Source organism: Saccopteryx bilineata, chromosome 6 (genome assembly GCF_036850765.1).
Source record: "Saccopteryx bilineata isolate mSacBil1 chromosome 6, mSacBil1_pri_phased_curated, whole genome shotgun sequence".
Classification (NCBI taxonomy): Eukaryota; Metazoa; Chordata; class Mammalia; order Chiroptera; family Emballonuridae; genus Saccopteryx; species Saccopteryx bilineata.
This window is the reverse complement of record NC_089495.1, coordinates 102,556,340-102,581,173: the sequence shown is the minus strand read 5'-3', so window position 1 is coordinate 102,581,173 and position 24,834 is coordinate 102,556,340. Positions and strand designations below refer to the sequence as shown.

At 43.5% G+C, this 24,834-nt stretch overlaps 1 protein-coding gene across 6 annotated transcripts in view; it reads left to right on the top strand.

Moving 5' to 3' along the window:
• The window catches only part of ENOX1 (ecto-NOX disulfide-thiol exchanger 1), a 596,201-nt gene that overhangs the window by 430,637 nt on the left and 140,730 nt on the right, over nucleotides 1-24,834 (top strand). For all 6 annotated transcript variants that reach the window (XM_066236813.1, XM_066236817.1, XM_066236816.1 and 3 more), the window contains 3 exons: nucleotides 653-859; nucleotides 4,435-4,668; nucleotides 16,315-16,527. In XM_066236813.1, the coding sequence (XP_066092910.1) occupies nucleotides 653-859; nucleotides 4,435-4,668; nucleotides 16,315-16,527 (654 nt within the window). The remainder of the gene's footprint in view (nucleotides 1-652; nucleotides 860-4,434; nucleotides 4,669-16,314; nucleotides 16,528-24,834) is intronic.

The window sequence follows — 24,834 nt, the reverse complement described above, 5'->3', positions numbered from 1 at the left end:
GAAATTATGCTAACATTTGCTTTATCTTTATTCACAGACAGGCCTAGCTACTCTATGTAGAAATGGACACAGAAAGTAAGGAAAGTTTGGGAGGAGGAGGGGAGAGGAGCTAAAAACAAGACACGTCCTGGCTGATTAGCTCAGTGGTAGAGTGTTGGTCCAGAGTGTGGAAGTCCCGGTTTGATTCCAGGTCAGGGTACACAGGAAAAGCGACCATCTGCTTCTCCACCCCTCCCCCCTGCCTCCTCCCACAGCCATGGCTTGAATGAGCAAGTTGGCCCCAGGCACTGAGGATGGCTCCATGTCCTCACCTCAGGTGCTTAAATAGCTCTGTGGAGCAATGGAGCAGTAACCCCAGAAGGGCAGAACATTAGCCCTAGACAGGGGTTGCTGGTGGATCCTGGTTCGGGTGCATGCAGGAGACTGTCTCTCTGCCTCCCTGCCTCTCACTTGATTTAAAAATTAAGAATAAAAAAGAAGAAAACAAGAAGAAAAACAACACAGACCACAACTGGGTATAAGTTGATGTAGAAATTCATTACTTGGGCTAGAGACAGTTACTTTGTAAATTTCACTTCAGCCAGGTGAATGAAAAATACAAGCGCAGAGAAATTAAAGGCAAAACTCTGTTTTTGTTGTGCTTACTTATTAGATCTTCCACCGCCTTCCACGAGAGAACGACCTCCTGGGTGTAAGACGGTGTTTGTTGGAGGATTACCAGAAAATGCTACTGAGGAAATCATTCAAGAGGTCTTTGAGCAGTGTGGTGATATCACAGCGATTCGGAAAAGCAAGAAGAATTTTTGTCACATTCGCTTTGCAGAGGAATTCATGGTTGATAAAGCCATTTACCTTTCTGGTACTTTGCCTTACATAAGGGGTTTTCTAGGCATTCAGTTCTGTTTTATGATGTTAATACGAGTTTATTCCCTCTTTCCTTAATGCACCATAAAATCCTCATGGTTTGGGGCTAGAAAAGGAAGGCTCCTGCCTGTTCCCTGGGCTGCTGGAGGCTCCACATTCAGTCTGTGAATGTCCCTCACTGCAGGAATGGTTTCCCACACTCCACATCCAGTCTTTAGGAATTCCATCAAGTTTCTAACTGATGAACGCAAGTGCTTATTAATTGAAGAGCAATATTATGAATCCTGATGACCATTTTTATTATTATGGGATGTAATTCTCTGGGGGAATAAAGTACTCTCGCAGGTTAATTTCAGTTTTCCAGAAGTGATTCACTTTCTAGACACCAGGGGACTGAATCAAGCTTCAGTTCTTTGCAGAAAGTAGTCCGTGGGAGTTAGGAGAAGACCTGGGATCATTGCCCCATTGCTAGGACTATTTTCTCGGTTAAGTCCATCCCCATGATCCCTTCTTTTTTGGTGCCAATTTATATGGGAGATTTTTACAGATGTTGAAATCAAACTTAATGCTGCCTTCAACTCTGTGGGAGTTGAGCAAGCGTGTCGAGTCTGTCTATAAGACCTCTGCCAAGTCTAAAGGTTATGGGGCTGGAATTGATGGGTGACTTTAGAAGGATGTATTTTTAGGTTCAATTTATTGCCATTTCCTCACACTTCCCATGTGCACTTGCAGTCTGTCACTCTGGGCACCACCTCCCCTATTCCTGAGGCCAAGCCAGTGGGGGAAGGTGAGAAAAGAGTAGGAAACAAAATGCAAGCAGATCTGAACATTACTGCCAGCTTTCCTTGACTTCTGCCTTCGGTGCCTTTTGCCATGCCCTTCTCTTGCTAAGCCCAGAAGCCTCGGGGTTATACCAGTATCGCAGAAGCTTTCCCGAACAAGCTAGTGAGATGGAGAACTTTAAACTCTTATTCTGGTAAAAACTTACCAAGTAGAAAAAAAATCTGACAGCTTTCCAAAATGGAGATGGAAGACAAAACATGGAACAAAAATGTTTTACAACACACAGACAGCTCTATTGTACGTCTCACGTACTCTCGAGCTATAGCCTTGGAGTGATCCATGGGACAGTCAGGGACACTGTCACATGCCTGGCATGGCGCTTCACATACCTTGGGCATGATAGCCTCCCTCTGAGACTCCTTTCCCTCATCTGCAAAATTGAGATAGTGACAGTGCTACCTCATAGGACTACTACCAGAAACAAATCAAGGTAATGGATATTAAGTGCTTTGTGGGGCACCTGCAGCATAGAAACCATTCAGTACGAAATGATTGTTTTTGAACATAAACAGCCCAATGGTGGTAAAGAACCGACTTGTTTTTCAGGAACCCTGCCCTGGGAACATGAGTTCTTATGCCAGCTTTACTCATAAAACTATTACTTTACCCCACTCGATTAAATGAAAGGGTTAGAGTAGATTGAAAGTGCTTTAATGCCAACATAGCACAGTGTTTAGACCCAACCAGAAGCCCTGTGAGACACTGCCCAAGCTGAACAGGCCCAAAGGCAGGCACGTGAAAGTTACTCCTTTATTTATTATGCCTGGATGTTATGATTTTGCCAGCTCGGACCCTGGTCCTGCTTCTCAGCAGGGCCTTGCATTTCCCCTCCGTCTGTTCTTTTGAGACAAGAGGAACCCACCCACTACAAAGGCTTTTCCTCCGCCTCCATGCATGGGCAGCTCCCAGCTGTGCCTCTGCTGCCCTGTGCAGGCTGCAGCATCAACCCAGGAAAAGCTGAAAGGCTGAGTATTTGGAGGGACAGGAAGGAGAGAAGGCTGCTCTCCTGCCTGTGTGCTCCTGCAAGCTGGAGCCCAGATGGGAGGCTCTTCTAATTTTAGGACCGGGTTCACATCTGAAGGCCAAGCTAATTTTAGAAACAGCCTCATCAGAGTCTCTTGTAAGGCCTTAATGATGATGTTTTGGTGAAAAGAGAGGGTGCTTTTTGGAACTAGAAATGTCTGAAAAGTGGTACTCCGGACATGAACAAGGGAAAGTTGCTTGGTTAGTGGGGACACTGGCCAGCCTTAGGCTGCCCTGCCTGCTCAGCTGTTACATATATATCACTGTGGTCTGTAGGTTTATTAAATTCCCATGTCCCTCAACCAAGATACACTCTGCTTTAGAATGAACTCTGCTCATCTGTGGGCAGATGTTTGTGTTTTTGATAGGCATTATGCCTTTTCATTCTCAACACTGTTGAAACCTAGGCCTAAGTAGGGCATAATGGGAATCAGATGTGAGATCTGTTTCAAATTTGTAACTTTTCAAAGGTGTCAAGTGCCTACTGGGGAGAAGTCAGCCTCTACAGGGATTTCCAGCCGAGTTTCCACCCCAATGCTGCAGTAATCCATTGAAATCTCCCACAAGATCTTGAACATCAGTGCAGGGTGGCCTAGCGTTTCATAGTACCATCGTATTTGTAAAATCCTTACACAGCAAAGGGCTTATTTTGCTCTCCCTTGGGTAGCCCCTGACAGCCAGCCGGGATCTCGCTGGGACCTGTATTTATGTTTTTAAATTCTGAGTATCCCAGGCTGAAGAGCAACCTCAAAGACAAGTCTGCATTTGAAGTTAGACTGGCTCTCTGGTTTCAGTTCTGTTTCTGTTGATTTCTCAGATCCAGTTTCTGCTTACAATCTTTGTAAGTTGGGATCTCATAGTAAATCCCCCAAAGATTTGCAGGCCTTTTTTTTTTTTTGGTCTAGCTGTGGGTTCTCGTGTTGGCTCGTGTGGCCTTCAGAGATTGTGTGGACAGTTTGTGCAGCACTGTGTGCTAGATGAGTTGCACAGGGCAGAGAGGAAGGCTGCGACAAGGCCCATTGATTGAAGGTAAAATATCCTCCTCCTTCATTTCCACACCCAGAGGATACGTGGAAATGGAAGAGCACTGCAGAATTGCCTTGGTAATTGTGGCTCTTGCCGCTGCTGAGAGAACTGCGCGACTGCATTTTCTAGGAGAATGAAGTGATGGCCTGTAAGGGAGGTGTTGTGGAATTTACTTTCTAGATCTCTTTAAATATCATAGATACTCTTTACTGACTCCTGTGCCATCTCTTTCTACAAAGGATTTAAGAGCGCCCCTGCAATAGAATTACGGTAAATTGAGAATATAAAATCAAGGTCATTATAAAGGTATAGGGGAGAAAAACAAAAAGGAATGTGTCAGATTTGTTTTTGAGCATCCTGGAAGCAAGAGGGAAGAAGGAATTAGGATAAGTGCCGGTTCTTGAGATCATCCTCTTGATTACATGGGCTTGTAAACAGGTAGGCGACCTTCAGACACTTCCAGCAGTGTATTCATCCACAAGTCTGTAATGGGCTGGACTTGGTAGTGCTTCCGGGTTACGGGGAGAAGGATGAGTGCCTCCTCCCCACTTCCGGTAGGAGGGCGTCGTTTGTAGGGGTAGAAATGACAGAGCTCACTTCGTGCGCCCTGCTCAAGGGCCTGGACCTGGCTGTGCCTCCAGGAGGTCACTACCTGACCAGACTTTCCATTGGTTGCAGGTTACCGGATGCGATTAGGGTCCAGCACGGACAAGAAAGATTCGGGCCGCCTTCACGTGGACTTCGCGCAGGCCAGGGATGACTTCTACGAGTGGGAATGCAAGCAGCGGATGCGCGCCCGCGAGGAGCGGCACCGGCGCAAGCTGGAGGAGGACCGGCTGCGGCCTCCCTCGCCGCCGGCCATCATGCACTACTCGGAGCACGAAGCCGCTCTGCTGGCCGAAAAGCTGAAAGGTAGGAGGCTGCGAGTGCACGTCGGCTCTGCTTCCTAAGTGTTCGTTAGCCATCGCCCACTGAGAGAGGGAGGCTGTGGTCTCTGAACACCGAAGTCCTGTGTGTCTCCTGATCCATCGGGGTCTGAGTTCATGTCGGGAGGGAGGGTCACCTTGAAGGAAGCAGGGTGGCTACGGTTGGTCCTGCTCTTTGGGACAGCCTCTTGCCTTGTCCTGGCGCTCTGCCCCTGTTCTCTGTGAATGTGTGTGCACCATCACGACCAAGCTCCTGGAAAGAGGGGCTCCAGCCGTCTGACTTGTGCTGCTTGAGCTGGGCTAGCGTCTACGCCTGGGGGCAGGCCGAGCCCTGGTGTTCCCCCTGCTCTGTAGAGCCTGCTCCCAACTCTTAACCAAGCCTTCCTTAATGCATATCGCTCTGCACTGGGGTCCTTGGAGGATAGAAAAAACATAGAATAGAGTCCCTGTCTTCAGAGATGGAGTTAAAGGGACGCTTTTGGCACCTACAGGATAATTAGGACTAGAAGTGTGTATATTTCATTTCTTCACATGTTTCCTGTGCTCCTCTCCAGTTTGATGCTCTAAGACATAAAGTGAACTACAGATGATGGGGGGGGGGGGGCAGGTTTTGAAATTAGGATTGTATGTGTATGTGAATTTTTTTGCCATTACTAATCAAAGCTGAGTGACAGGAGCCACATCTGAGCATTTTACAGGCTGTCCTCTGGTCATTGGGCATGTTAGGTTTTAATGAGTACAGAAGTCACAGTCGCTGGCCATACAGAAATGTTTACAAGTAAACAATTAATGGTAATACAGAGCCAGTGACATGATTGTCCAAGGTATGAGCAGCAGGCTTTGAGAACTCAGGAATGAGTGCAAATAATGTTGATGGAAGGTATCAAGGAAGTCTTCACAGAGGAGGAAGAATATGATCTTTGCAGGTTAAATAAGATTTTTTTTTCCCCACAGAAAAGAATGGGCATTCTAGTTAGATGCTGGAGCCCTAGGAGTAAAGATACAGGAAAGCAGAGTGGACTTTGACACAGGAGACAAAAGGCAGGCTCCTGCTATGGCAAATGTGGGGGCCATCTGGCGTTCACAGAGCAAGGGGCCACGGGAAAAGCTGTCTGTGGCCCACAGCAGAGCCCTGAGGCTGCTGCAGGATTAGGGTTTATTCCATGAGCAGCGAAAAAGCCGTAGAAGGTTTCTTATGAGAGGACAGATGTGATTGGTTCTTTGAGTAGTTTAGGGCACAGCTAGTATATAACTTGGAAGTGTGTGAAGTGCGTTGGATGTTTTCACTAAAGGAAATGTGTAAAAAGCTGACCAAATCCCATTTTAGAAACAAAGGAAGTTAACATTCTATGCTTCAAAAAAGAATATTTAAACAAAAAGACTTCTTTTAGATTTTTTAAAATTTATTTATTGATATTTTTAGAGAGAGGAGAGAAAGGGGAGGGTAGGAGGTATGAAAAGTATCAACTCACAATAGTTGTGTATCATATGTGCCTTGACCAGGCAAGCCACGGTTTTAAACTGGAGACCTCAGCATTCTAGCTTTGTCCATTGCATGACCACAGGTCAGGTGAAGACTTCAGCTTCTAGCTAGTGGTAGGATTCAAATAATTTAACAACCGGTTCTCTGCCCTAATGACCATTTTAAGTATAAAAAGGATATGTCGAAAGGTAGTTTACTGACCAGGTGGTGGCACAGTGGATAGAGCATCGGACTGGGATGTTGAGGACCCAGGTTTGAGACCCCGAGGTCACCAGCTTGAGTGCGGGCTCATCTGGTTTGAGCAAGGCTCACCAGCTTGAGCCCAAGGTTGCTGGCTTGAGCAAGGGGTTACTTGGTCTGCTGTAGCCCCCCAGTCAAGGCACATATGAGAAATCAATCAATGAACAACTAAGGAACTGCAACAAAGAATTGATGTTTCTCATCTCTCTCCCTTCCTGTCTGTCTATCCATATCTGTCCCTATCTATCCCTCTCTCTGACTCTCCTTGTCTCTGCCACAAAAAGGTAGTTTATTATTTCATGCATTTAATACTTAAATAAGAATAATAAAAGAGGTACACAAAACTAAATTGTTATAAGAAAGAGTTTTTAAATATTAATGGAAAATATTAAATAATACCTGACAAAAAACAATAAAACTTATTTAAGATATTTCCTTATTGCCTTGTAAAATCGTTTTAGGACCCTAATGTGTTAGCTCATGTACATGTTAAAGTACAGGTAATTAAACCCCTGTAGGTAAGATGGGTTTGATTGGATTCAAAGGTATAATGAATTTTATGAAATAAATAAATATTACAAGCATAGGTCTGTCAAATTTTTTTCATCTGTGGACGGAATGAACATTACCGGTGCTTAGAACACGCTGTTGCACAGATGAATGCTAAAAAAGAGTAAGGAATATAAATTTGTGATTTCCACATTGAGCGGCTGCACAAGCGCCCACCTTAGAGAGAACCCTGATTATAGGTGCCATTTTAACAACTGGTTCGCTGAACTCAACAAAATAATTAGGTATCAGTCTTGCCGAACGGTGCAAACCCACTGAATCCCACCACAGCTTCTAGCTCTCATCCCCTGTTAAGTACTTGGGAACCCCTAATAAGCTGCAGCTGCCACTGAGATGCCTTGTTGTAACACTGAGGCCCTGACTGTGCCTCTAATAAAAAGCCTCTAAAATGTAAATACAACTTCTCACTTTTCTATTCAGACTTGTAACCATAATACATGGCCAGAAAGAGAAAGTGCAGCATCCTCAACCAGGAATGTTGCTTTGGGAACAAATCTTTTTTTTTTTCTTCATATCCAGTGCATTCTGTAGTTACCAGCTGATGAACTGCAGAGACTGTGTTGCATTCTGCCATGTCCACTCTGAGAAGTGACCAAAACTAGCATCTTGATGCTGTGACCACATGGAGGAATTTCATGAAAGTTTGGCATCTCCATGATATTATTTTTAAGGAGCACAGAAGTATCACCTAAGAGGAGCAAAGCTTTTCCTGTTAGAGAATAGCAGATTGGGATAACACTTTGGTAAAGTAATTTGCAGCCTTACCATTTCAAAAATATATATAATATATATTTATTTATATATAGAGAGTATAATATGCAGAATTTAGAAGCTGCACCTTTGCCAAGTACTATGCCATCCCTTGAGGAGAGAACAGATTGGAAATTTTAATAGATGGCAGTTACAGTAGAATGAACTAGCTGGGGATACATCTTAGGCAACCGTCAGGTAATATCAAGCTTGACAATTTCAACTCAAGCACAGAGTTTGGAATATAAACAGCATTTAATTGCTTAGGAAATGGGCTGTCTCAAAGAGGAAATCCACTCCTGCTTCTTAAAATGCTACAAAGCCAGACAAGAAGGAGCAGCAGAAACTATTTTCCTGAAGATGATTTTGTTGATATGGGATATAAAATGCTGTCAAGACCTAAGGTAAAGAATCTGAGGTCAGAACATAGAAATGCAATCTGGAAATACCTAATTGGATTTTTTTTTCTCCCTGGAGAAATCTTGCTGTCTTATGTTTATTACAAACATTTCCCCCATTTTTACATCGTGCTTGTTTTATTCTTACAGTTTTCTTTTTGGAAATCAGCTTGATCTAACAAAATCTGTAGAAGGCTATGTCTTCATTACAACCCGCAAGGCCTTCCATGTCCTGCTTAGTGCTAACGCTATGCACATAGTAGATGCTCAGTAAACTAATTCCTGTCTCTGTTTCTGTGCTATTTGGATCTATAAGCACATCACATTTCTGGCCAACAATGCTACCAAGCAGGAGCCATGACCAGAAGTTAGGAAAGTACTGTGCACTCACCCATCATTCCAGTCACTCCCTGGGTATGTGTTGAGCTCTTTACCATATGCCTGGCCCAGTGCTGAGCACGGCAGGAAATGACAAGAGAATACAAGCTGCTGTCTCACATAGTTTGCATTCCTTGAGTGATAGAGGCAATTTACAGAATACTCTGTACTTCCACTATTCCATGTTACAAGCGGAATGTGCAAGTGCTGTCCCAGGGGATGTGGGCACCCTACCTGGCCAGTGGAGGGGTGAGAGAAGGGAATCTTCTGGGACCTGGTGACCCTGAATTTGGTGGCTTTCTGAAGTCAGAAGAAACATTGAGTTGTAATCATGTAGTGTCTAAAGCACGAAGCACCAATGTCTGTTACATTAATACAAATTCTGAAAAAGAAAATTAGTGGGCACCCTGCTGATTAAATAGACATTGTTCTGAGACAGTTCAGCATAATGAAGATTGACTGGGAAGTGCTCACAGACCAAAGTTTATAGCACGGTTTGAGAAAGTGAGAAGGCGCTCAATAACACCATAATTACACTTCATTGGAAACAGTAGCACTAGGCAGATGAGATAATGAATTTCAGTGTGTCTAACAGAGACCATCCACCCCTGGAGGGACCCTGTGTTTGGAAGGTGGAAGGAAGACATTGATCAGACAGTGAGGAGAGATTATATCCTAATTCGCTGAGGATCTTTCCTAGCAAGAGCATTTAAAAGTTTTTGTGTATTTTTCCCTTTGGAAAGCTTCACAGAATCTTTATGTGATAAAACGGAGAGCTTTTCCCTTCAGGTGAAGTTTTGACAAAGGTTTGCACACAGTGCCCTGGGGATTTCCTGATGTGTCCTCAAGAATTCAGTTCTCCTGGGACCCACACTCTCATTTGCACACAGAATGGCCTGATGTCTGCCTGCCACGTGGAAAAAGGCGGGACGTGGTGCCAGTGATTTGCTGAGATGGTTGTCGGTGTTTATGATTCTAAGACTGTAAGGATCGATAATACTATGAGCCAAGTGGAAGTTCCATTAGCTAAAAGCCAGGCTTCCTTCTTAGGGCAAAGGCGCCTGTTTGCGAACCACTTCTTCAAGCATTATTGACTTTCATAGAAGGAAGATAAGCCATTTCATTTAGAAACTCTTTGCTTGACTTCAAAGCAGGAATAATGAGTGCATTTTCATATTGCCCCTTAGTTTTTGTATTGTTACAGGTACTTAGGGAGATTGTGTGTGTGTGTGTGTGTGTGTGTGTGTGTGTGTGTGTGTGTATGTTGGGGGAAGGGGGGGATATTGACCTGTGTATAGTCTTTCATACTATTCATGATTCAGAAGACAGGTGAGACACCACCCCTTTTGATGGTTAATTGAGCAGCCAGTAAATGGAGACTTGTTTAGGGATGTCCAGTATGTGGGGATACACTGAGATTTTAGGAATACGGGTAGTAGCAACTTTGGCCATCCTGGAATTCCCATTCTCAGTGCATCAATATGTGACTGTCCACTGTGAACTATGTCCAGCTATCATAGAAGCCAGAAATCAGTGACAACCATATTGAAGCACTACAGTGTGTGTGTGTATGTATGTGTGTGTATATACCTGTATATATGTGCCCCCATGTCTTTGTAAACAAAAGTGTTGTAGAATGTCTTCCTTTTATTTCTCATTCTCGATACATTGTGTTCAAACATGGACTCTCCCATCCTGCTGTTCCTTTACAGACCCAGCCGTGAATGAGGGTACTGAAGCCACTAATGTTGTCATATTCGTTGTTCACGGCCTGACTTTTGTCCCATGCACTGGTCTGAAGTTCAGGTCCAGATCGCCCTCTGCATACCAAGAGGGAGGAAACAACTACTTACCAGTTTGATTCTTTTTCCCCTTTATCAACTGGACATCAGTTTGTTGGAAGTGCACCAAGCGCCAGCTGCTGAGTCCTGGGCTCTGTGCTGCACCCTGGGGCCCCAGATGTGACTTCAGCCTGGCCCTACCCCATGGGGCTTGTAGTTCAGTGGGCGCTAAAGTACAGTCTGGCGGTGAAATCATGATTGCCTTACAAACATAAGGTGAACATGTGCCAGTGATTTTATTTAACTCTTTAATTAAAGAGGGAATCAGTAAGAAGTGAAAACTGGCTCAGAAAAATTGGTTTTATAAATACTTCCTACTGGACAAAAATTTACTTGCATTGTTACCAGTTTCCCACAATTTTATGTTCTATCCTTACAACATTGTAAAATAGCCTCTTCAAAGACAAAAGTTCATACCCCTGTAGAATCAGATAACCCAGAGAGCCCTGGAGTGGGTGGAGCCTGTGCCCAGCACTCCATTGAAAGGATCTTCAGTAATCTCTATGCCCATTTCCAAGTCTTTGACATTTTTTTTTTTCAGGATAGGCATGACAGATGTTTAAAGCAGCTATTTTTTAAAAGAGGTGGGGAGTTTGGGAACAGGGAGTCACAAAGCTCCTAAGAATCACATTAGATCTTTTCAGTATTCTCCAGAATTTCTTTATCTCTTAACTTAGATGAGCTCCTTTCTAACCAGTTCCCTGGCTTTCACTGAGCAGCTTCGTCCAGTGTTTCTCAAACACTCACGTGCGTGTAAATTACCTGCACTAGAGTGCAGGTTCTGATTGGAAGGCCTGACTAAGGGGGAGTCCACATTTTCAGCGGGCTCCCAAAGGAGGCTCATGCTATGGTCTCTGAACAGCAAAGATTGATCCATATGAATTTTTTTTCTAATGCCTCCCATGTGCCAGGTGCTTAATAAACATGGAAGAGAGGGAAAGGCAGGGAGGGTGACAAAGTCTGAAGCAACCAGGAATGAAGTGCGGTGGGTATGGATTCTTGTGGTGACACTGAAGTGTGACGGATAATAATATTATTATTTAGTCCTCACAAAGCTAAAAACAGTTATTGTCTTTTCAGAATTAAAAATGCTTTCAAAAAGATTTTTGACCCATTTGGTAAGGTGGTCAATGCCTGGCTGTAGAGGCTGTGCTTCTGGTTGATTATCTGACATCACCTGAGCTTTCTCCGCCGATAGTAAGAGCTTTCTCTCTGACCTCAGAGGGCGAAGCAGAAGAGGATCAGCCAGCTGAGGTGCCATACGAACATTTCTCTCTGATAGGGAATGTGAAAATAATCTTTATCATAAAACTAAAATGTTTACTCATAGCTGGTGTTTCCCAACTTTGAATCTGAAACTTGCTTGTGCGAATCGCTGCAAATCTTAAAAACCAGGTGTAATGAAGTAAACAGGGAGGGGCAGAAGTAGGTTTACAGTTGTGAGTATGTGAAACACAGTTTTTTCTTGTATTACTTATTAATGGTTGTGTTATTTTCCATACAAACAACTGTAGACCTCCCTCTGCCACAACCTGTAGATAGAAAGGCGGAAACTCAGAGTGACCAGACGATTGAAATAGTTTTAGGAAGTTTTATTCTCATGTTAACCTCTCGGAACCGGAGACAGAGCCATAGATCAGCAAATATTGCACAGAGCGACAAAGACTTTAAGAGTAGGACATAGCCTGGCCAGGCAGTGGCGCAGTGGATGGAGCGTTGGACTGGGATGTGGAGGACCCAGGTTCGAGACCCCGAGGTCGCCAACTTGAGCGCGGGCTCATCTAGTTTAAGCAAAAGCTCACCAGCTTGGATCCAGGGTCACTGGCTCAAGCAAGGGGTTACTCGTTCTGCTGAAGGCCCACAGTCAAGGCACATATGAGAGAGCAATCAATGAACAACTACGGTGTTGCAACGAAAAACTGATGATTGATGCTTCTCATCTCTCTCCGTTCCTGTCTGTCTGTCCCTGTCTGTCCTTCTCTCTGGCTCTGTAAAAAAAAAAAAAAGAGTAGGACGTGTAGGGAATTGTGGAAACATAGCAAAGGGGCACCTAATTCACCTTACTGCAGAAAAGCTTCTTTTCTGAAAGGCACTCAGGCCGAATCTGAAGCAAAGAATACCAGCCAGGTGGAGCAGGAGTGTGGAGCCTAGGCTGTGTGCACGCATGTGCACGAACAGGGAGGCAGCCAAGGGTCTGACACAGGAGTGTGACAGAGGTTGGGGGGGGCGGGATGACTGAAGGGCAAAATGCAAATTAAGGGATAAAACATTTGAGGTAGACTCCAGTGTGACATTGTAAGGACCCTGATTAGAAAACATCAGGCAGTGTTGAATGAGAAAGAGCTCTGCTGTTGCTTTAGAATGCTGTGTCAGTGCTCCGAATTCTTCCTATGGAAGAAAGCACATCGGCACAGTCTAGGTTCTAAGCTGCACCGTGTTCAGAGCTCGGCTACAGACTCTCATAGAAAGTACTTGGAATTTTTCTTAAGTGTGTCTGATCTGATCTTTATGAGCCCTGTTAATTTCTTTCCACATGAATGGCTTTAATAATGCTGAAGTCTAAATCCTGTTTAAATTAGTTCATATTGTTTTCTGGATGTTTTTTTTCCAGTGATCTTTTCACTAAATGCAAAACTGAATTTAGATATTGAAAAGAGAAAGATATTGAAAACAGTTAAATACTAAAAATGACCACTCCCAGGACACCTCTGCAGCCATTCTGAGAGTCACTGGCTTAGTTTCGGTTAATATAAAAGTGACTTCTTACATGGCAACAGATAGTGATTAGACTTACCAATTTTGCCTTAACTAAAGTGGTTTTTTTTACCTTTAATTTGAATATCAGTGTATCCATTCCAGAAAGTTCAGCAATGAGGACGAAATTGGGAGCTTTCAAGATTATGTACTTCTTTTAAGCAAATGGATGGAATTCTATTATTATTTGTTAAAATGCTAGAAAATCTCTTTTCCTTTTTTTTTTTTTTTTTTTTTTTTTTGATGATCAGAAGGGAGATAGAGACAGACTCCCACGTTTATCCCGACTGGGATCCACCTGGCAGTCCCATCTGGGGCCAGTGCTTGAGTACCAAGCTATTTTTAGCTCCTGAGGCTGATGCATTCCAAAGGAGCTATCCTCACTGCCCAGGCCCATACTTGAATGAGTCAAGCCACTGGCTATGAGAGGGGAAGAGAGAGAGAGAGAGAGAGAGAGAGAGAGAGAGAGAGAAGGGAGAGTGGGATGGAGAGAGGAGCAGATTGTCCCTTCTCCTGTGCGCCCTTGACCAGGAGTCAAACCTGAGAGTCCCTACACTAGGCCAACACTCTATCCCCTAAGCCACCAGCCAAGGCCTCCTACTTACTTTTTAAATAGTGTATTTTCAATTGCCTAATTCTAAGAATGCTATTTCTCTTTCTGAAATCCATCAGCTAAGTATAATCTGCTCATGAACGTATGCTCTGTGTCTAGGGGTGAAAACAACAAAATTTGGTTTTTAGATAATTCGAGCAACCATATGTTTTCTTCCTGACAGTAAATTGGGATATTTATGAACTGAGTGACCACAGGCAAGAGAAGAAGCGCTGCCAGCTTGCGAGGGAGAGAAAGATGGGACCATGTTGCTCTTTCTCTCCTTGTGAGCTCGATAACAAAACTGTTGAGGATTTTTCTTTCTCTGTGTTATGCTGAGATGAAAGTCACAGCAATAAAGAAAAATGGAACCCGAAGTCAGTGTTCTCTTTTTTGTTGTTCTTATTTTGTTGTTATTTTTTTGAAACAACAAAAAAAAATTTCTTATAAGCATTAGCTTTATTCCTGCTGTCTCTTTGGAGGTCCATTCTCCTAACATATATTGGCAGGGAGAGCGGTAGAAAGTGTGAGAGGCAAAATTTATCCTGACTGTAACGGTTGCGGCAGGTCCCTCACAAACATAAGGCTAAATTATGGGCCTCTCCGTGGCCTGAACGTAATGTTAAGTTGTGTGATGGATTTTATCTTATACAAGCCGCTCAGGTCCATGAAATGAGATGAGAAACCACTGCAGCTGGAGTTCACGGAGGGTTGAACTTAGACTGAAATTCCTGAGTTAACAAAATTGTGTGAGCCAGGTATGGTACTGAACAAGTGAGTTCTGTGCCTATGGGTTGAGGTTTTAAAGAAAATGTGAGGTCTTTCACTTCCAGGGTGCCCCGTGGGCGTTCCTCAGGCCAATTATCTCCTCTGACAAGCATGCAAGTGCAGAGAAGCAAGTGTGCACAGAAAGAAAGCTTTGATGCCCTGGACCAGACTGCCGCCGCCTTGCAGGCCTGAATGGTGCTCATCAGTAGCACTTTGATGATGGCTGCTTCTGTCCTGGAGAAGGCCATGCCCCCTCCCCACGCACTGGTGCGGCTGACCCTGCCTTCATGCAGTCTCTGCACCTCCCAGGCAGCCTCCCTGTCCAGGGGAGGGCCTCTGGGGAAAAAGGAACTTGCACAGTTTCTACAGAGCTCTACAAAATTTGCAGAACACTTCACAAATGCAGATTTGGTATGATATGTAAAATACTAACAACAATGGTTGACTCCAAAACATCTGGTGAATAAAATAAAATAAAACTACTTTACCAAATATGAATCACCCTCCATCTGTTCATCTGGAGTGTATATATGTGTATATATATGTATATGTATGTGTGTATATGTAGATGTGTACGTATGTATGATTAGTCATATATAAAATATATATGATATATAAACACTGTAAATATATATTGAATGTACACACATACACACACACAATGCATAAGGATATCTCTCGATGTTCCTCCAGTGGAGGGAACATAGTGTTTGTCAACACACAGCACTTGGTGTTTGTCAAATAAATGAAGAAGAATCTGAATCTTCTATTCTAATTTTGCTATTTACATGAAAAAATGTAAGGCATTTTTTTTAATTACATTTTCCAGGTGTATAAAAATACCAATGAAAGACACATCTTTTCAAGTTGGCCTGGAAAATATGCAATGAACCTTCAGCATAGGATTGATTAATGTTGTAATAACTGGCATATAACTTCCAGTTCTAATTAACTTAATCACCTTCAAACTTGCTTTTTCTCCACTTCCAAGCCATACAACACAGGTCTGTTCCAGTAATCATTCCCAAACAGGCAAGTCTATCTGTTTTCCCAGTAATCATTCCCAAACAGGCAAGTCTATCTGTTTTCTTAGAAAGAGACTTTATCACCTATTTACCAATGGAACCTCATTTCCCACTCCCCCCCACCCACCACCTACACACCTTAAACCAGGTTCAGATAGGTTTCTAAGAGCATTCCCAAGCAAACACTGACTACCTGGGTTATCTTTTGTTGAAAACAAGGAAGTATTTCTTTTATTTAGTCTAATCAAATATGTTATACTAACGTAACATGAAATTAGTTTTGAACTATAGTAGAACAAGAATTGACTTATTCCTACTACCACCCTGGGAACAATATCTTATATTACAACCAGTTGTAAAGTAATTTAACCTGTCATCCACAGTTTGACACTGACTCAGCTGATTCTAGCGGTCCAGAAACTGGTATCACTGAATAATATTTCTGATGAAAGAATAAAGAAGTGAAGTGGAGGCCACATAGGTTACCAACAGTTCATTGAGTGAGACTCAAGAAAGAGAAGTCAGGGTTAGGGGGAAGAATGAAATTGTACCGGATTATGAAGAATGCCCAGAACAGATCTAAAATTAAGCTCATCAAGTCGGTAAATGAGAGGGTGACTCTCCCTCTGCTTCTCGTATGTCTATGCTGCCAAGGAGTTGGATGGGAAGAGAGAAGCTAAGTGACAACAGAACAATTAGTCTCAGGAAGGCTAATTAGTCAAATTCTGAAAGTGTATACGTTAGGATGGGCTGCGCTCTATCTTTGGAGAGGAAATGTAAAGCATATTTTCTTGCCTTGGCATGATTTGTACTGAGCGGTTTTCCATTTCCAGATGATAGCAAGTTTTCCGAGGCTATCACAGTGCTCCTGTCCTGGATTGAGCGAGGGGAGGTGAACCGGCGTTCGGCAAACCAGTTCTATTCCATGGTGCAGTCGGCCAACAGTCACGTCCGCCGGCTAATGAATGAAAAAGCCACCCACGAGCAAGAGATGGAAGAAGCCAAGGAGAATTTTAAAAATGCCCTAACCGGAATCCTCACTCAATGTAAGTAAGATTTTGGGGGCCATCTGTCCTGTTGTGATTTTGCCTTTTCATTTATATTTATTTTATTTTTTTCATTTGGGGGTAAGTAGTTCAATAATTTCCCATTCTACTCCATATGGAATGGCAAGCCTCATAACCTATTTCATGTTCTGTGGCAACGTGGAGGAACACGGAGGAACCCTGAGAGCTTACTTCTCAAGGTGAGCAATGTTTCTGTAGCTTTTCCTCAGAACACCCAGCCCGGCCACCAGGGCAGGGCAGCCAGCTGCACGTGTGCCTGCTGGACCCACCACAGTGCACACCACACCTGCGGGCTGTCCGCACACCCACGTGTCCTTCTAGTGCTGACAGTGGGAAGAGAGACCCTGAACACACTGTCCTTGGGCTCTGTGTAGGAAGAAGGTACTGTCAGGAAAACTCCTTGTCCTTGGGCTCTGTATAGGAAGAAGGTACTGTCAGGAAAACTCCTCCTCGGATCCTTTGTGTGAGGTGAGCTTTTGGGTGTCGACACGGGCAACTCAGGAGTAGAGATTTTTTGGCAGCTTTATTTATCTTTGTTCTTTCTTCATTTGGAAAAACCCAATTGCCTTAATTAATGCTGGTGATTTTTCATGTCTGCATCCTACATGATGACGGTATAAGTGGGGCATTCTCATAGAACAACAGTCAGGGTAATTACCCAAGGCTCTATTCAAAAAAAGGGCATATATATTCTTTATGCGCACTCTATCTGTGCCTACAGTTAACGTCACAGCAGCATAATGCGTCACAGCCACTGATGTCGTCTTGCTGGATAAAGGCTATTGAAGGACACTGTAACAATACCATGCTCTGTTCCATTACAGGTGCAATTTACATATTCATTCTGAAAATAAGAGTTATTGTCAGCGACATAGTGTATCAAAATGCCTACCACCTCTTCCACCAGTGTAAAGCCAAGGGAGAATGTGTCTGTTAGCATGGGAAGAGAGAGGGGCATGAAAAACCAGGATTTTATAGTGTAAAACTGTTTTCTATGACTTTGTTCTCAAAGCCCATTCTTGTAGCAACTTAAAATATCATCTAAGAAACTCTCAAACATAGACTCTGATAGGTGACCCCATACCCAGTATGAGACCAAACTGGGACACCTGTGTTTACTCAGAAGGAATAGGAAAATCAGAACTGCTCTATCTCATACAAGCCACTATCAGACCACCTCACCTAGATTCCCCAGTCAGGAATGACCCTTTACCCAACTGTGTGTGTCAAGCAGTTCTGAAGTTAGGGTCATTGGGGATAGGATAAAGAACACTAACATTGGAACTGCCTTTCAAAGGAGGGAAGCAAAGGGTGGGTTAGCCGGTAGAGGGAGGTAAGGGTAAATTAATGATGGAGAGAAGGAGAAGAGGGAAAAGCTACATGGTTCTAATACAGTGCCTGTGAAGTATGGCGAGAAGCCTAATGCCTGAAAAATAGAGTGATCACTGACAACCATTCTGAATGAGTTCTTGTTCCTGTGCAGTTTACATTCTCATCTGGTGGGGAAGACTGACTCCTTGACTCTAACAGTGAAGACCAAGACAGCCACGTATTAGAAAAGGGGAGGAATTTCATTTTCTTTGGCAATGTCTATTGAAGAAGCCCCTATTAAAATAAGGTCCCAATCTTGTGGCTGAAAGAAGGCGATGTGGCTGCCTCACATGAGACAGGTATAAGCTTGCCTAGATTCGAAACCACAAAGAGCCAGACAAGCCCAGTGTGTGAGACTCAGACCTCAGCGTTTCAGCTGCAGCAGTGATGGATAACGGGCTTCCTAAGGGGGCGAGCATTGGCCCCGGGCAGCACTGCCGTCCACGGGCCTCTTCCCTGGGAGCCTGCCCTGCAGGTGCGCACGGAGGGCTACATGGGGTGAGTGTGTGTCCAGGCAGGCGGCTCACTCACTGGCTCAGAGTTAACAGGATGAAGGCGGGCGCAGGGCCGGGAATTCTGGCGGGCGGTCCCGCCTCGTGAACACCAGAGGAGTGCAGATTTCTCTTGCAGAGACCTCTCAGGTACTGCACTGTAAATGTCAGAAATTGACCTCTTGCTTTTAATCTTCAAACCTGTTCCTCTTCTGGGTTTCCCCCCATTTTAATAACTTCTCAAGTTGAAATCTTGTCATTGTTACACCCGCCATCTCCCACCGCCATACCCCACATCTGGGCCCTCAGGAAGTCCGTTGCCTCCACCTTTAGAAAGGCCCGCTTGTCCTCACTTTAAGTGCCACTGCCCCTGCAGGCTGCCTGGACAGGATGCTTGCCCAGTATGGCAGCTGGATGCTGGGTCACCTGTTAGTAACAGGAAACCATACCAAAAATGAAGGGAGTTTTTTCCTTTTCATACACAGTAGAATCCTGATTTTCGCGTTTGTTGGCACCAGTTCAGGGTCCGAGGCCATCCGGCCTGAGGTTCCTGTGGTGTGACTCGGCTCCCCGCAGCGGGTGTCTAGACGACTGCTGCTGCTCCTGCCCTCACATCTTTTTTTTTTTTTATAGACTGGAATCACATAAGAAAAAGAGGAGGAAGAAAATAAAACTTTAGAGAAAGAAAGAAAAACATGCCCAAAGACCCTCAAGCAGACTCTCACTGATGTCTGACTGTGCAGTTACTAAGTGTGGCCTTGCCTGCCTACAAGGAAAATAAGAAATGTGCTTTTTTAGCCCTTTGCTCTCCAGAATAAAACTGCAGTTCTAGCAAGGAGGAAGGGGCCACTGGCCACTGGGAGGCATTTGCAGTTTCTGCCGTACACATAGTGGGTGGGCAAACACAGGTTTGCAGCTGTGAGTATGCAAAACACTGAGTTTATTCTTGTTATTATTTATTTTTGTATTATATATTTTTTATACGAACAACTGTAAACCTACTTTTGCCCACCTCTGTAACTCCTTCTTTCCTACTTTTACTCTGTTCAGTCTACTTTCCACACATCATCTGATACAACTCAGATGGTATCTTCCCCCTTCTCCCTGAGTAGCCTCCCATTCCGATTTAAATAATACTCGTAGTACGCACTCTCCCTAACTTACAAAGCTGTCCATGCCTGGTTCTCCAGAGTCGGTTTTCCCTGACTCACTATGTGCCATCCTTCCTGCTGGGCCCCTCAAAGCTCCCTGCTGCCCCGGAGCCTTCACACATCTGTTCTCTGTGTCTGCTGTGCTCCTCCCCCCACTCTCTGCATCCTTGAGTCCTTCTCCTCTTTTAGGTCTTGGCTGAAAAGCTACTCATTTAGAGAGGCCTTTCTGACCCACTCCCTCCTAGTGGGCTCACTATCACTGGGTCTTATTATGTAGATCCTTTCTTTGGAGCACTTAACAAAACATGTAATGATTTAGGGATATGTCTGCTGATGATTATAACAAGCATTACAGAGGAAATGATATGTTGCTTTTAGTCATCAATATATATCAAGTGTCTCGAACATAGAAATGCAACAGATCGTTGGTGATGAGTGAGTGAACGAATGAGTAAGCTGGGAGGAAGGCAGGAAGGAAGCCTGAAACGTGGGGTCAGAAATGTCCAGGGACCTCATGAAGACATTTGGCTTTAGTGTGAGATATATCTGCAGATAATGAATTTTCAGTTTGCATGGGTAATCAGGCAAATCATAAAAAGAGCTCACTAGCTATACTTGGAAATTGCTATTTCTGACCAATACTCGGTGGCAGGCTAGAGGATATAAGCAGAATGGAAATAGAAGAGTCAACAAAAAAATTTTTTTTACATACTCCCAATTACAACTAACTTCCCAACAATTTCTCATATTCCTGTTACTATTTGGGAGATCCCACTTAGTCTAGTATTTGATTTTGGGGAATATTTCAGCAGCCAGCAGATATCAATGGAGATGACAGAATTTCTAGCTGATCTGACAGCCTTCAGTGCTGGAGGAGGGGTCCATATCCCAGCCACACAGAGCCTGAGAAGCCTCCCTGTGAGTCACTGAGAGCCCAGAGCCTTCAGGAGGACATGGAGGCGGGAGATACCTTCACTGTGAGCCCAACATGACAGGGAGCCCGTAAGGCAGAACAGGAAGATCTCTTCTCACTGAGCAACCCCAAAATGTTTCCTGCTCTTCTCTCTGCTTTTATAAAGCTGGTACTCCCCAGATGCAAAGAAGAACCAAATACTAACATTTATCATAAAAATATTTGCAGTAACCTAGCTGAACTGTAGGTGGGTGCTCATTTCATTATCCTTTCCATTTTAAATCTATCTCATGTCATGTTTGCTGGAGTTATGTTTATTTTTCTCAACCATAATTTTTGCTTTTTCTAACTCGGTTCAGTATGGTAGGGTGGCAACTTTGGTGTCAGTGCATAGAGTTGCTTTTAAAACAGTAACTGTTAAAGTCACAGTGATTGACATACTCACTGTATTTGTCAAAAGCAGAACCTGCCATACCCCCACTTATCTGCACTGATTCCTGGCAAGCACCCTAGGAATCACATTTTGTCTTTCTCACTTAGAATTAGGTTAGGTTGTTAAGCACCAAAATTCAGGAATGGCATCTCGGCTTGCTTTCTCCCAAGTGGTTGACTATTCAGAAGGAGCCCTGGGGGCTCCCTCCATGTGGATATTCCCCCCATGTCCATGCTCCAATCCACAGCACCCATGGCAGCCTCTCCATCAAAAAGCCAGAGTGTCGGGAGAATGTCCTAAGGCAGTTGAGAAGCAGGTGTATTGATGAACTAGCTTATTACAGCGAGTGTGGCCGGCCTGGTGTCCTGGAGGGAGGGCTTATTTAACAACTTCCAGGAAACTTTGTACATTGCAAAGCTCCAAAGACAGTGAAAGTGAGAGTTCCTACATAGAGTTTGCTAGAAATAGCCCATTGGTTGAGCAGGAGAAGGGAATTTCATTAAGTGTTAGTCTGTTAAGCTGAATCGGATGCACCATTCTCCTTATCTTGTCATATTTGTCCGTGCTTTCGTATTTGAGCAAGTAACATTTGCTCAAAGGGAAAAAGATTAAGAGCCATTAATATCATCAAGCAAATATGTGATTTATTTCAAGGTAAACATCAAAGCCCAGCATTTACCTTCAGCTTTGTTGGTGACGTGTTCTATCAACATGTGTTTAAGTTCTAATCTTTTTTCTCATATCTCTGTCCTTCACCCCATGATCAGCTATTAAGTATAATCAAATAGACATTGTTTCCATCTGAACTTTGAATTAACACATCAAGGGGCAGCAGCTGAACCCAGTCAAGATTTGGGGGGAATACAGCATCCATTCGCTTCTGTTTGGGATCACTTTTTGCTTCCGAACATGGATGTGCAGTTACTGAGGCTGTCAGATGAGGATGTCATCTATCCTGGTAGCACCTGGGCTGTCTCTTCCTTTCTGGGCCAGCTGGGCAGATCTCATTTGCTAGATATAGAAGAGAAAAAGTTCCAGCACATGTGAATCACCTCATTCATGTTACTCAGTCCTTACATCATCCTTGTCTCATGTTCATGTCATTTCTTAAACTGTCCATTGGCAGACACTTCCCCAGGTTTCCCAACTGAGACACTTTTGTGTTTTGATCTTTTTTGCTTTTAAAAAATGTATACTTCATAGGAACTCCTCATAGGCCTGCCCACTTTCAGTGTTCTAGGTATGAGCAAAGCTTACCCTTTCAAAGCTCAGAGAGGAGTTTGTTTATAAAGTTCAGGAAGCATGCACCACAGCATTCAGTTATTAACATGCATGCCAAGATGATCAATTGTGCATGCCTTGTTTCAACACACTCACATCTAATGAAAATTTAAACACTCTGTGATATTCCCATGTTAGTACTTTGCCAACATGCTTCCTGGTGAGAGAAGCATGTAATAAGGAGAGAGAAAGGAGCAAAGCAGGAAAAGGCAAGGGGAAAGCAGATGCAATGGAGAGGGGTTTATTAATATTAGAGAATACACGCCATACATATTATGAACAGTACGGAGAATTAGAAATTGTAGAATGTCAGGCTAGAGGAGACCGTAGGGATCTCGGCTCCAGCCCTTCATTTTATAGAGGTGGAAACTGAGGCTCAGGGATCAGATGTAATAGGGCTTGATCATTTAGCAATTCACGGGCAGATTAGGACCCAAGGCTGTTGGCTCCTTGTACAGTTTACTTTCTCCTACCATGTGTGTGTGTGTGTAATAATCAGAGGTGGGTATTCTCACTGTCAATGCAGTTTACAGGTGGAGTTGAAGTGTGCTGACGTCTCACCAGGTATAAATGTTACCATGTGATTAGAAAGTGAAGCCTTTGCCTCTAGTGCTACCCCCTCGTCCTCAGGACAGAATTGAAGCCCAGCTTCCTCCATGAGACCTTCTCCTGCCTTCTGCAGCACCTGCTCATACTGTCCACTTGAGCATTTTGTTATTGTCTAAGCATCAGGATTTTGTTTATTGTTTTTTATTTTCCTTTAGCAAGGTTTCAGGCTAAATAGAGACAGAGGGGCCATTTACTGTTCTCACTGCACTGCTCCCAGGTCTGACATAATTCTTGTGAAGTACCTCAGTACAACAAATACTGGTTATTAATCAGATATCATAGATGAAAATAGTGGTGGTGTTAGAAATTGAGCTAGAACCCAATAATTATAAAACATATTCTAAATACTGGTTATTTGAGTAAACCATGATCTCAACTGACTTTGTGCTGGTATACCATTCCCCCAAAAGTAGAATACATACGATATATTTCAGTTGAGAATTTTACAATAGCAGCATTATAGTACTGTTATTAATATTATTTTAACCTGAAGATTGGAAAGGTTAGAACTATCATGCAAATATGCTTTATACATTTATGAAAGGAACTGGCATCAGCCTCATCTTAGATCTTGAAAATAGCAGATAGTAGAGAGACTTTTGATTAGGCACTAAAAAGTCCTGGTTCTAATCCCAGCTCCATCATTGATTGGCCAGGTGATCTTAGGAAAGTCTTTTAAGCTTCTCAGTTTTTTTTTTTTCTCTGCAGTAAAAGGGTTTGACAAGACAGCCCCCTTAGTTCCCTTCCCACTTGGAAAATTCTTCTGTCCTTATCATTTCAATGACTTTAATCCTTTATTATCTCTGAATGTCTAACTGCAAGTATGGGCTGGGTCCCAGCCACAATGTCAGATGCTCCTGAGCTGATCACAGAACCAAGAGTAGGAACTCCTCCACATGTCCTATTTCTGCCTTGCCGTGGACATTACATCCCCTGGACCACAAGGTGAATATTAAGCCACATTTCAATCCTGAGAGCTTATGAGCCCTCAGGTGCTGCAAATTGGCTGCTGGTGCTGCAAATTGGCCAGAAATCTTGTCCAAGATGCTACACCTAGCACAGGCCACCTCCTCTGTCACATCCTTGTCTCTTCTCCTGACTAAAATCATAAAAGCCTCGGGTGTTTGAATGAATGATGAAATTCACCCACAAGTATTTATTAGATTCCTATGAAGTGACAGGTGGTATGCAGAGTAGTGCAGCAGTGAAATGTGAGGGCGTTCTGATCTCTGTGACCCCCCCTTTCAGGCAGATTGCTGTCCTCATCCACATTTCTTCTACCTAAAAAGCTCTTTCTGAAATCACTTACTTCCTAGGAACATCTCAGCTGAACATTTTTATTTCCGCCAGGGGAAATTTGGCTCCTATGTCCCTGCTATGAAAAAAGAGCTTTATGAAGTGTTAAAATGTTTCCCCATGTCTGTGGTTATCGTTGCTATCCTTCATTCATTCATCCGTGGGGAAAACGTCCCCGAACTGCTTTAGCAACTCGACAGGTTTTCTTCTCAAAATCATACCGATAGTTGTTCTTTGTTAATGTTTTAAGTGCTGGAAGCATAATTCTTATTAAAAACACCTCTGATCATAGGGGATCAATGTCCAGAGAAAAGGTTCTAACAAAAACTTCCATATCGAAGATGAGCACATTTCCTGTTCCACGGGATGCAAAACCAACAATAGAGAATGCTGGAAACTTGCCAGGACTGAGTTGCGCCTTTTTTGGTATCTCTCCTTTCACTCTCCCTGGAAATACAGAAACTGAGCCGAGTAACCACTACAGTAATAACATTTGAGAGGAAAATTTTAATGATAGCAAAATATGAGAGAGAAATTAAGTCTCACAATCTGCGACAAGAGAGAATTGTAGAAGGCTAAATTTTAAGAACTAACATAGTATGTGTTTAGTGAAGCATAGCAATTCAGGAAAGATTAACTTTGGCAGCGAAAGATGAAAACCATGATACCTTGACATGAGCCGAGTTGTAGGGACAGGAGAAGCCACTACCAGTGTAAAGAGGAGGTGTGTGCGTGTGTGTG